Raw genomic sequence first — 12501 nt, 5'->3', positions numbered from 1 at the left:
ATATACCTGCAGTCAGACTAATGAGAACGTTTCAAGCATGTTTGAAGAGTAGTATACCTAAACTCAGCAACTGTAGGACAAATACATTCAGTGTAGTACTTATTTTGTTAGTTTATTGAAAATACATTTTAAGTGCATTAAAGTACAGTATAATTATTTTTAATATGAGGTCAGGTATGTTTACATACAAGAAATCAGTGAGAACGGATGTTGTTTGTTAAAGGAGGTTCCCATTTTTTTGTTGAATAGTTTACCAACTACCTGAACTGGCTGCTTGACAGTTGCCTAGCAGACAGTCACTGACATTCTCCACAAGAAGGGTACACTATTAAATGTTATTGATACAGAAGTTGACTGCTCAAAGTTTGCTGTATCCAAGCATGTTAATGGAAAGTTAAGTGGAAGGAAAATGTAGGGTAGAAAAAGGTGCACAAGCAACAGGGATAACAACAGTCTTGAGAGGATGGCAAAGCAGATCTCTTACAGTAGTTTTGGAGAGATTCACAACTTGTTAATTGCAGCAGGAGTCAGTGCTTCGGGACCCTCCACGCACAGACATATCCTGGAGCTTCAACTATCGCATTCCTTGTGTTAAGGTTTTCCTGAACAAGAGACCACATTAGAAACATCTAACCTAAGGAGAAAAGGGGTTTGTACTGTTGCTAATTTTCCTTTAGATAAAAGTACATTTTTCATTTCTGTCATATTATTGAGGTAATTAGCAGTACCAAAGTGCAAGCAGGAGCGTGGGAGCCGCATGACGAATGATCTTTTTAGTAATAATACAACTGAACTGGTAAACTTACAGGAAATGGCAGGACATGGAATACAGGCAGGGTTACAGACATGGAGTATGTAGAAAACAGACTATCCACTAAGAAAAAAAAAACTATCCACTAGATAGTATAAATACAGAGGCAGGGTAGAGAAATGACTGATGAACAAGAAGAGCTAATCAGGTGCAATGTGGAGAAGCTGGTGGCAGGGAGAATGCATCTGAAGGATGGAGGCTAATAAATACAGATGAGTGGGAACACAGAGAAGTCCAGGAAAGTAACAAATATCTAAACACAAGAATGAACCAAAACCCCAGTCTACCATAAATGAACTGAAATAACCGCAACTGGAGAACATAAGCAGGGGGAAACCAACAAGAACTCAAAACTCACAGAGTGGAGAGTCATAGAAACAAAAGTCAGAGTTGATTTAGGGAAGACGATTCTGGTTTCCCTGTGTTTTATCCCTGTGTTTTAAGTCATAGGTCAATGCAGCCATCTACGGGGAAAGTTTAGAGCACCTCATGATTTCATTATCTTGGCACCTAAAAACTACCAATTTATTGACCATGGTATCACAGTTCTTGACTGGCCAGCAAATTGATCTAATCTAAACCCTGTAGAGAAGCTTTGTGCTGAAGAGGACGCCAAAATTATTCTAATTATCAGAAATAAGCACTTACATATAACTCTGTCTGTATTGAATCAATTATTTGTGTTTCCCTTTTTTAATTGAATAACTGAAACTTTTTTGATTTTAAATTATTGGGATGCATGTCTATGTCCTCATAGAAGGATAATGCATCAGCTCCAGTGAAATATTTGGACCACTACCTGAAATTAGTTCGGGCAAGGGGGTTTGGGCATCCAGCTATGTATGGTATAAAAAACAAAATATAAACAGAAAAAAAAAATTTTAACTAGACAAAATAGAGGAAAAAGGGAGAGGCTGGGAATATGGGAGTAGCCTGGCTGCATTCCCCGCCCTCCTTGCCGTGGGTTGGTCAGGAAACCCCAACTCCCGCGCTATGATTGGTCGGATCTCCTCCGGACGGTAAAACAGTCTGCCCTCACAGACACAATAAAGTTTTGCACTGGACGCTTGAAGGCAGTGAGCGCAAATTAGGACCTGCAGTGCGTTTCTCTCTGACAAGAAGGTACCGCTGTAACAAATCGGGGATTTATCAGTCATGTAGGTGTGTTCAGGCTGCGGGAAACCCACCTATCCTTCCATGCATAGCCGGGCAATGCTTCACCGCCGACGTTTTCTGGATATTTGACTGTCGTGAATGGCTCCGAGTGGGATGTTGTGACCGCAAAGACGCACGGGACGACACGCGCTGCGCTACTGCAGGACTACCCATAAACCCACGTGCCTCGGTTTCCAAGGCGACCCACCTACCGGAGACTGTGGACATAACAATATTAATAAGAGTTCACCCGCTCGGTTCTGGTTCTGGTTCTGGTTCTGGTGTTTTTGTCAACATGCCTGGGACGGTGATGATGATGGTTTCGCTCTCGCTCCTCTTGGTCTGCCCGCTATTTATGGCCATCGACGCGTTTGGCGACGACGAGGAGGAGATGACCTGCGACCCGATCCGGATCAGCATGTGCCAGGGTCTGGGCTACAACGTCACCAAGATGCCCAACCTGGTGGGCAACGTGCTGCAGTCGGACGCCGAGCTGCAGCTGACCACGTTCACGCCGCTCATACAATACGGCTGCTCCAGTCAGCTCAAGGTACGGGACCAAATATGATGCGCTGTTTGCTTGAGTCTGATAAATGGGAGCACGGAATGGGAACCATGCTCAAACTTTGGAGCAGCCGCCCTGGGTCTTAAAAAAAGCCTGGCTCCTGCTGAAAGTGAGCTATATTTGTGTGTGCGTAAAGGGAGACAGAGTGTGGTCCCAGAGCACATGACAGGGAGCCAGACCACTTGCAATAACTGCCTGTTCTGTGAGCGGCTCAGACTGATGGTGCCAGCAATAATCAGCAATAATCAGCAATAATCAGCAATTGATTCCCAGGCAGTTAAAGTAAGTGGAAGGGTCTCTTCCGCTTATTCCCTCCCCCTGGTTATTTTATTCTTGCCAAACTGTCATGTTAATTTCGCTGAAAATGCCCCCTCTGTCTGTTGACATTCTGAGTTCATGCCCCACACAGCAGCAGCTGGATCTTCAGTTATATACTGTACAGTCTTCTTGTTAACAATGGTGCCCTTAGTGTCCTAAGACAAATGCTGCTTGTTTGACTTATGCACCATGCAGGAAAAAACAGATTCATCTCGCAATGCACCTCTCTAATTGGGGAAAGATTAATGGTTGGTTAATAAGTTTTCTTTTTAGTGTAACTAAAGATGCTCTGACCTATAGGCTCAGCTTGATTATCGGCAGGTCAAAAACAGGAAAGTGTGTTAAACCAAAGAACTCATTTCACCCGGCACTTTCTCTGAAATTATATTAACATTGACATTAAACCTCAGGAATGGTTATGAAGGAAAATTTCATACCTTGAAACCAGTCAGGCTCACATGCCTGCTGTAGAGCAGGGTGAATACTTTCCCTGCATGTCTTCTGTCAAAGCAAGCACATCTAGACTTAAATATAAACCTTTTTTTTCGGTTTGTAATTATGTATATCTTGAAATTAGCTGCAAAACACATCTGGACCTCATGCATTAATGCAAGGCCTAAGAGGCATGGAAATGGAGCAACTGCAGAAGAAGATCAACCTGTCTGCCTCCAGTTGTAAATTGTCCTGAAAGTTTAGTTGAGCCATCCCCCACCCTCCAACAAACCCCCTGACTCTTTCTCTTTCTCACACACAGACCATATCGCCTAACATTTGCACTAATGGGAGGCTTCCTGACTGGTAACCCGAGCAGCTTTTAGCATTAAAGTGGCAGCGCTCGGGTTACAGACGGTCAGTGGAAAACACCCAGAATGTGTTACATTACTGTCACCGGTTGAGTATGCCTTGCCCACTGTGGGAAGGATCAGCAATTGTGCAGAGTGTAATTTTACCCCCCACCTTAACTGTGTACATTTTTGTGATTAAATGAGTCGACACACAGACTTGTTCACAGGAAAGATTACTAATGATGACTGTTTTCATTCAGATAGCTTATGGTAAATTTTAGGTATAGGTTATTAGAAGAATTCAAATTCTGCTCTGGTAATAAAGAGGAGATATTGGTGAGAGTCGTACAAGGATTTTGACATTAGACATTTCCCAACTGTCAGTTATACAGTAAGTATTTGCTCAATCAGAGGACAAACTTAAAAAGTTTGTTTTATATATGGAACGTTGCGGATTCTTTTTCCAATGTTTACACCCTTTTTCCATCCAGGGCATTTTTTGTACACTTTTACAAGGGATGGAGTGTACCTGTTGCTGGCTAAGACTTAAAGCCCTACATATAATCCGATTATCTAGACCTAACAATGTTTTGGGACATTTTTGACCTAAAAAACCAACAGCAAACATTCACTTCATGAAATAGACAAATGTCTGTTGCCTTCAGCTCAGGGGAGCTGAGTGAAACATACTCTCTGCTATTCTATGAACTTTCATTTAATAAGCATTGTCCAATCTTACACTCTGGCTTGCAGGAGTTTTTACAGTAGATGCGTGAAATCACCTAAACTTTCTGACTGCCGTAACCTTGGAGTTGCTCTTCTTTTGCCTCACTACTGTCTCCACAGTTCAGTGATTTTCTAAGCATGTCTTGAGGTTCTATTTTAAATCTAGTGTTAGGAGCACTTTTTTTTCTTAAGATAAAGTAAAAAGGCCTACCTAAAACCAAACTGCTGGTTTCTTAAAGATAGAGTTATTCTACCACTATATATGGTGATGCCATAGTAAAAATTAAGGTGAAAGGAAGAAGCAAGATAGTGAGATGTGAATGCAATTTGATGAAGGAGCCATGCGGGAGAGCGGGGTGTTGCCGCCCACTGCTTCTTATCCAGGCAATATAAACAGACTTAGCCCTGCAATATATTTTACCTCTTACCTCATGGATTAATTTCACCAAGCAATAAAGCTGGTTTTAGTATATCTTTATAATTTAGTCATGTTATACTTCTTTGCATAATTTTCCTTCCTGTCACAGTTGTAGAAGAACTTTTTACTCCATCGTTGTTTTTTTTTAAACCCATTGGTACTTGATTTTGCAGTGATTTGCCAAACAATGCAATTGCATATTTGTTTTTTAGAACCTTGCAACCCATACAAATACAAAGACGTTAAACAAATAACTATTTGTCTTTCTTTGCTTCTAGTTCTTCCTTTGCTCAGTTTATGTGCCCATGTGCACGGATAAGGTCCCCATCCCCATTGGGCCATGTAAGAGCATGTGTTTGTCCGTCAAGAAAAAGTGCCTCCCTGTTCTCCACGAGTTTGGCTTCATATGGCCTGAGGTGAGTTATGAGGAAAGCATGCATATTTTCATGTAGAAAGAGGGGTAAAACTAGTTTTCAGGAAATGGTTAAGAGGTTTTCATAGCCATTATTATAGCTGATTAGTTTTTGTTTCCTCTTACAATGGTTTCCTGTGAAGAGCCTAAAACCAGGCAGTTAAAACAAGCAGGAATGTCGTATTTTTTTCTGATCTGAGATTCAAAGTTGAAGGTTTAAATATCATACTTCTTGAGTTCACATGCAGATGTTCTTGAGAAAAACCGAGATTTGTACAATTACATCTGAACTGTGTTTTATGAGATCCACTTCACCTTAAGATGAAATACTGTGGTGTTTCAATACTGCAAGATGTCAAGCACAGTAGTTAGTATTATTATTTTAACTTGCCCTATAGAGACATCAACATCAGAGGATTTCTCTACATCTGTTAAGATTTGCCATGAGATTGAAGCAGTTAAACTTCAGTCATTTACTGCTAAATCTTAAGGATTGATAGAAACTAGTGAATGATGTCAATGAGCTACTTATATGGGAAAATCATGGCTTGTGCTCTTCCTTTGTATTTTGATGTGTTTTAATGTCACTGTTATTGCCACCTGCTGGCATGACATGGAAATTCCACCTTTTTGATGGGAATTCAGCTCTTTAACCAGGCAGAGATTGTTTTCAATTAGAGAAAAAAAAGATGCATCAGTCAGTTGGTCAGAGATCGGAATAACCAAATTTTCTCTCGGTTTTGTTGGTAATAAATTGGTAAATTACTTAAAAATTTAATTTTTTGCCCCCCTGTTGAAATGCATTGAAGTGCAGCTCTAAAAATATATGTTTAAGGAAATATTTGTGGTTTTTTAGGGCCCTAATGTGCTGCTGCAAGTGCCTCACGCTGTTTATCTTGAGGCAAATCACTAATATTTCTTTACAAACCTTTAGTTGCATTTACTCAACAGTTTTCCACCTAATTTTTTGTTACTGTTACTTTCTAGTTTGGTAACCTTTTAAGAAATGGGTGGTATTAAGTATTTTTCATCCATCGCCTCTCCAGGTGCTCAACTGCAGCCTTTTCCCACCTCTAAACGACCACAACCACATGTGCATGGAGGGCCCAGGCGATGAGGACCCCCCATACCAGCCGGTCCGCCACCCTCCCCACCAGGAGGAGTGTCAGGCACTGGGATCTGCACCTGAACAGTATACTTGGCTCAAACAGACTGAAAGCTGTACCCTCCAGTGCGGATACGACAGCGGCCTCTACCGACGGGGGGCCAAAGTCTTCACGGACGCCTGGATGGCAGTGTGGGCCGTGCTGTGCTTCTTGTCGACCACTCTGACGGTCCTAACCTTTCTCCTGGACTCACAGCGTTTCTCCTACCCGGAGAGGCCGATCATCTTTCTTTCAATGTGCTGCAATCTGTACAGTGTGGCTTACCTGGTGAGTCATGGAAAAAAGGCATCATTGTTCAGGTCATGATGATTCAGAGACATTTCTATTTCTCTTATTAAGTTGGACCACATTTCCTGGTACATCTGACTTCTTCTGCCTCCCTAGGTACGGCTGACTCTTGGAAGAGAACGAGTTTCCTGTGACTTGGATGCCACTGCCGTTCCGATTCTGGTCCAGGAAGGATTAAAAAGCACTGGCTGTGCCATAGTCTTTCTCCTCCTCTATTTCTTTGGCATGGCCTCCTCACTCTGGTGAGTTCTAAAACTCTCCCCTCCTTCGGTTCGTCTCAGTGTGCCCATTGTCATCAGCTGCTGTGAATAGCCCTAGTGGTGGAACAATTGGAACACGAGACTTGCATCCTGTTTTCCTTAAAAAAAAACAGCTATCCTGTCTAATAACCTATGCACTAGTTGGATTCATTTCCACACACACACACACACACACACAGTTAGGGTAGCCTTGGTAAAAACACCACTTTTCAAGTGCATGCTGCCCTGAAGCTGCAGTGAAAACCCACAGTGCTGTCACAGCTATTTTTGTTTTCCTTCACACTCAGCCCTTGTTTTCCTGTTTTGTATTTGCCATTTGGAATCGGCCAGAGACTTCAATCTCCTAAGCTGTGATTGCTGCACTGAGTTATATAACTAACGACTGCCTAATTACCACTAAAACCTGCACATGGCCAGTTGATTGGTTTGGGAAATGTTACATAAAGGGTGAAGTTATGAGATGCTCCTGAAACACATGACTCCTATCTATCACAAATAGAAATGCACCAATCAAAGATCTGTGGCCGAGTTCCCGTTTGTTAATAACAGCATCCAAAATCTTTCCTTCAAGCTCTCTACCCTGAGTGTTCATTAATTATTAATATTGGAAATAGAGGTGATGTCACATTGTGTGCGTGAGAGACAGTAGATGCTATAAAATGAGGTTTTAATACTTTAAAACAAAGATAATGTGTGGAAGTCACATTTTAAACTGTTTTCAGTATATTGTGTCAGCAATTAGCCAATCAGCATTACTAACTGTTGAGGGCATCTCTGTGTGCATTCTTTTGGACTTATTTCTAAAAGGCTGCCAAATATTTCAAAATCCATCTTGTTGCATGACAGACAGATTGAAGCCTCCATGGGATATGCTGTAGTCTTTTCCAGGTCAATTAACCCTAATTCCATTAAATGCCCAACAAGGCAAGTACAAATTAGTGTCCTTTATCAGACAGCACCTCTTCATACCCTAAAAGGTCAGGTACAAATGACTAAAACTGCGAAAGTACAAACATCTCAGTAACAGCACCCACAATAAAGAGTCTTGTTTTCAGCGCACCCCTGTAGCTCCTAGGGATGGTGTGTTTGCTGATCTGAAAACAAAATTCTGGTTTTTGAGTTTCCAACCAACCAGTTACCAGATGGGGTTGGTTATGCTGAAAACTAGATAATTGCAGCCATTTTCCAATATCTCTCTTAGATAATTCCTTTTATTTTATTTTTTATTATTTTTATTTAACCTTTATTTAACCATTCAGATCGGCTAATAAACGGATTGTTTTCTTTATTTCTGTCTGGTAGATGGGTTCGGTTCTGGGGCACTTCCATCTTTGTTTGTGCTTCCTGTGCAAGAAGCAACCGCAGAAAATACAAATTGGCAGTGAAAGTAAACATGACATTAAAGTTGGATAAACTCTAAAACCCAGAATGTAAGCCAAAGAAGCCCACTATGTGGTTGTGTAGAATGATGCTGCCTTTAATGTGTGTATGCCTAAGGCGCCTTTACAGTTTGTCTTATTCTGTCGTCCCCCCTTTCTTCCAGGTGGGTGATCCTAACCCTCACCTGGTTTTTGGCTGCTGGACTGAAATGGGGCCACGAGGCAATTGAAATGCATAGTTCATACTTCCACATTGCGGCCTGGGCCATCCCAGCTGTTAAAACCATTGTTATCCTAATAATGAGGCTGGTGGATGCTGATGATCTCACAGGGCTGTGCTACGTTGGTAACCTGCAGCAAGAGGCCCTCACAGGCTTTGTGGTTGCACCATTAGCGACATACCTTCTCATAGGTAGGTACAGTGCTGCAAAATAAATAATGCATCTACTAATTTGGTTCTATATTATTTTACCTTAACCTTTATCTTTATCTCGCACTGTTTCTCTGTTTTTTTTAATGCATTTCTTTTTTTTGTGCCCCACAGGCACGCTGTTCATCTGCGCAGGCCTGGTTGCTCTTTTCAAGATCCGCTCTAATCTGCAGAAGGACGGAGCCAAAACAGACAAACTGGAGCGTCTAATGGTGAAGATCGGGGTGTTCTCCATTCTTTACACAGTTCCAGCATCCACAGTCATCGGGTGTTACCTCTACCAGCTCTCTAACTGGGATGAGTTCAAGACCAGCCCCTGGGACTCATACGTGGCATCAGAGATGCTGCGGATCTTCATGTCGCTGCTCGTGGGCATTACATCGGGAATGTGGATTTGGTCGGCGAAGACCCTCCACACCTGGCAGCGCTGCTCCACCCGGCTGCTAAAGGACAGCCGGGCGAGCCGAGGCAGCAAAAGGGTGCCGGGTGAGAGCTGGATCAAACCGGGAAAGGGCAACGAGACAGTTGTGTGAGAGATAGAGAGAAAATGGACAGGAAATAAGTTCTGCATTGTTTTTTCTCATAGAGAAACTCGCTTTGCCAAATGAAGGATGAAGAGAGTCCACAGGCTGGTTAGAAATGGGACAGAGGATCATAGCCAGACCTTCTCAGAGAAGCCACTGGATAAAATGCCATCGCATGAACTCCCTGCCTCTAATAGGAGTTATGAAGGAGAAAATAGGAAGACTGAGTCATACATTTTGTTTTAAGAGTAGCCTCTCTACCTCTCATTAGATCTCTGTTGCTTAGAGAGGTGGAAAAAACAAAAAAATAAAACAAACAAGCAAGAAAAAGAGACACTTATTAGGCAGAAATGATGCACATATAAGCACTGATTCTACCTCTCTGTCTCTCTTTTTCTCAAGTTCTCAGCAGAAGAGACTTTCTCTGCTGAATCCAGTAAAGCTGTGTGCCATTGTGACTTTTAAAGGGTTTTAAAATCATACATTTTGACACTGGAGCAAAAATTATACAGATATTTGGTTTCCCAGGAGCATCTGATAACAGCTGAAAAATGTATCTGCAGTTAAATTAAATATTAAATTACCACACAAACTGTAATAATAAAACAAAATACGGCCTCAAATCTACAATTTGTTCATAGATAAACATTCTGTCAGGTAATAATTTTGAATCGTTTACTATTACAGATGGATTTGATCGTTTTGCATTTGTGGGAAAGAGGCTCTATGCTGTAATAATGCACTAGAAATGTACACTATGTGAAATGAGAGCATAAAAATAGAAGATCTGATAGAAAACCACTGAAATTCTCAGTTTTGTCAACAGAGCCTTTAAAATTAATAGTTCAGATTTTTTAAAGTTAGTCGAGGTTCTACCAAAAGGTTATAAGCAGTTTATATCTTACCTGCAGTAGATACTTCTCTTTGCATCTTTATTTTGTATAAATCCAGATTAGTTTCTCCAGGAGGCTGAAACTGACAGGTAGCCTGGGAGGGATCAAGACCAAAGTCTGAATCTAACTTAAAACAAACTTAAAACATCTCGAAAGCATCACAGTGGTTTATGTGAATGCATGTTATGAACCTTTAAACCATCTTCACCTTATGCTGGGAGAATTTCTATTCTCAGTATGTCTGACACAGACCATTGGTCCAAACTTTATTAAGTCTATATGGAGTAAATATTCATAGATATTTGATTAAATATCCCCCCAATGCGAATGTGATGATGGTTTGATGGTTTATAAATTAGCATTTGGATAACCTGCAATCTTTGAGACTGGAGCACGCTTTGGGTCGACAGATTAGCTGTGAGCATCTTCCTGGGCAAACCAATCTGAATTTATGCTAAATAAAGACACCAATCTCTTCAGGTAAGATAATAACTACTTACAAACGTTTAACAGAACCCCACTTTAAAACCCTGAACTTTGTTTTTAACCTGGAGGGTTGTTGGAAATGTATAGCAAATGCTGCAAAAAGATCCTGAAATTCCCACAAAAACAGCTAAATCAGCTCAATATGTAACTTTCTGTATCTATTTTGGCTTTTTTGTCATGCCTAAATTGCAGAGAAATAAGTCTTTGTTTGTCACTTCGGTAGTCTGTGAGAGTCAGCTAGCTTCCAGTGATGTGTTTAGTCTTTCTGCAAACCCTGTTCTCTACATGCTCCTGGGTCACCATTCAATTCAGGAAATTTAATTATTAACCCTGCCCCGTTTTAAACATTGTATCCCAGGCAGGCTTTAGAACGAGAGGTTATGGATCAATCAGTTGCCAATATACACATTAGACAACAGCAAGAAACTGTCAAAGAGTATGTTTTTGTGCATTAACTAACAGAGTTGTACTTTATACATAAGTTGTGACTAGAGAAGAGCAAAGCGTGCTCATCAGATGTTAAAGCCTTTTGCAGAACTTAAAGACCTAAGGACTATGGTGCTGAAATATCGTTGGCGCTGCTGTTCCCCACGGATACATCAATCAACCCTCTTCTTCAGTAACAATAAGCTTTTTTTTCCTCAACTTGTTATCTGTTGTCTATTTATATTGCCTTTGCTGAGGTAGCACACTGCAACTGGTTCTATGAGCAAAAATATCCCCCTGATGCCGTTATTGGTCTTATTGACCTCACTTGATACAGGACTCACTTCTTCAGACAATCAGAGTTCCTCCCTGGAATACAGTTTTGTATATTTGAGATTTTCAGACATTTCCCAAAATTTCCACCATTTTTTATCTTCCCTGCAGATTGTGTTTGAAACCTATCCTGTCCTTCAAGTGCTACATTCTGAATCATCCCCTCTTTACCTGCCTGGCAGCCTATCTTGCAATGCTGTATACATTTCTTCTTATTCCCTCTTGAGTATTTCAGTCTCATGTCAAGCACAAGACGTCATGAAAAGTTCTCGATAACCAGATAGTGCCTCGCCCAGCCCGTCCAATAGGAAGAAGGGATTTCCAGGCTGTATTTTCCCCCAAAGCTGCTTTCAGGAACCATCGTTGTGGTGAAACTGACACCGTTTACACAAACCAGCTTCATCAGACCAGCATACCTCGGTACACTTATTAGATTTCCAAAGTCAAACAAACATTACATTCACTTAAAAGTGAATTAAATTAACCTGTGACCACCTCCCCTCTGAGCTAATGTAATTTCCCTCTTAAACCGTCTAACCACCCCCCCTCCTCCTCATTCTTATGACCACTCTGAGCTTTAGGTGACATTTCCAAACAGTCACTGAATGTGCCTTAAACCCCCCTCCAGTGACTGTGTGTGCAGGAGTTAAACCACTGGCAGTGCGGATTTGTAAATTATTTTAGAAACCCACTCATGAATCACCACCGAGCTCGGTTAGCCAGCTCAGACAATGGCCTTTAAGGTTTAAACTGCTCCCTGTTGTGGTGAACACCCGTGTTCTTGGCAATGTCATCAATGTATTATAAAATGCTAATTTATCCTTGTAAAAAAATGTGACAAATTTTTAAAACTTGTTTATTTAAGAAAAACTTTTGTATCAGAAGAAGATGAATAAAAAGTTTTTTGGTTTCTAACTGGGCTTTTCTTTACATGTGTGAGATTGGGTGTGTGTTCATGTTTAATCTTAATTACGCAAAAGTAAACTGATTATTTATTTAATATCAGAAAACATGTCAAACAATCAAAACACTATTTTTGACATTTGTAATGACAAGGGAAATGAATGAATAAAGATAGGAGCTGAGATTTCGTAAGCCTCCTTAAACTTATGTACAAAAGTAATTG

At 41.0% G+C, this 12501-nt stretch overlaps 1 protein-coding gene and 1 long non-coding RNA gene across 2 annotated transcripts; one reads left to right on the top strand and one right to left on the bottom strand.

The window, feature by feature from the left end:
* Positions 1-215: 215 nt before the first annotated feature.
* LOC124884230 lies at positions 216-3760 on the bottom strand. Its single transcript, XR_007042405.1, has 3 exons — positions 3446-3760; positions 3287-3350; positions 216-602 (listed from the first exon to the last, which is right to left on the bottom strand). It is a non-coding gene; the product is annotated as an uncharacterized LOC124884230 (long non-coding RNA).
* fzd4 (frizzled class receptor 4) lies at positions 1863-12290 on the top strand. Its single transcript, XM_047392020.1, has 6 exons — positions 1863-2516; positions 5057-5194; positions 6237-6623; positions 6741-6886; positions 8448-8695; positions 8828-12290. The coding sequence occupies exons 1-6, from the start codon at positions 2262-2264 to the stop codon at positions 9244-9246; spliced, it is 1593 nt and encodes a 530-aa protein (XP_047247976.1). The 5' UTR covers positions 1863-2261; the 3' UTR covers positions 9247-12290.
* The last annotated feature ends 211 nt before the right edge of the window (positions 12291-12501 follow it).

This window comes from Girardinichthys multiradiatus, chromosome 18 (genome assembly GCF_021462225.1).
Source record: "Girardinichthys multiradiatus isolate DD_20200921_A chromosome 18, DD_fGirMul_XY1, whole genome shotgun sequence".
NCBI lineage: Eukaryota > Metazoa > Chordata > Actinopteri > Cyprinodontiformes > Goodeidae > Girardinichthys > Girardinichthys multiradiatus.
This window is presented reverse-complemented; position numbering and strand designations above follow the sequence as displayed.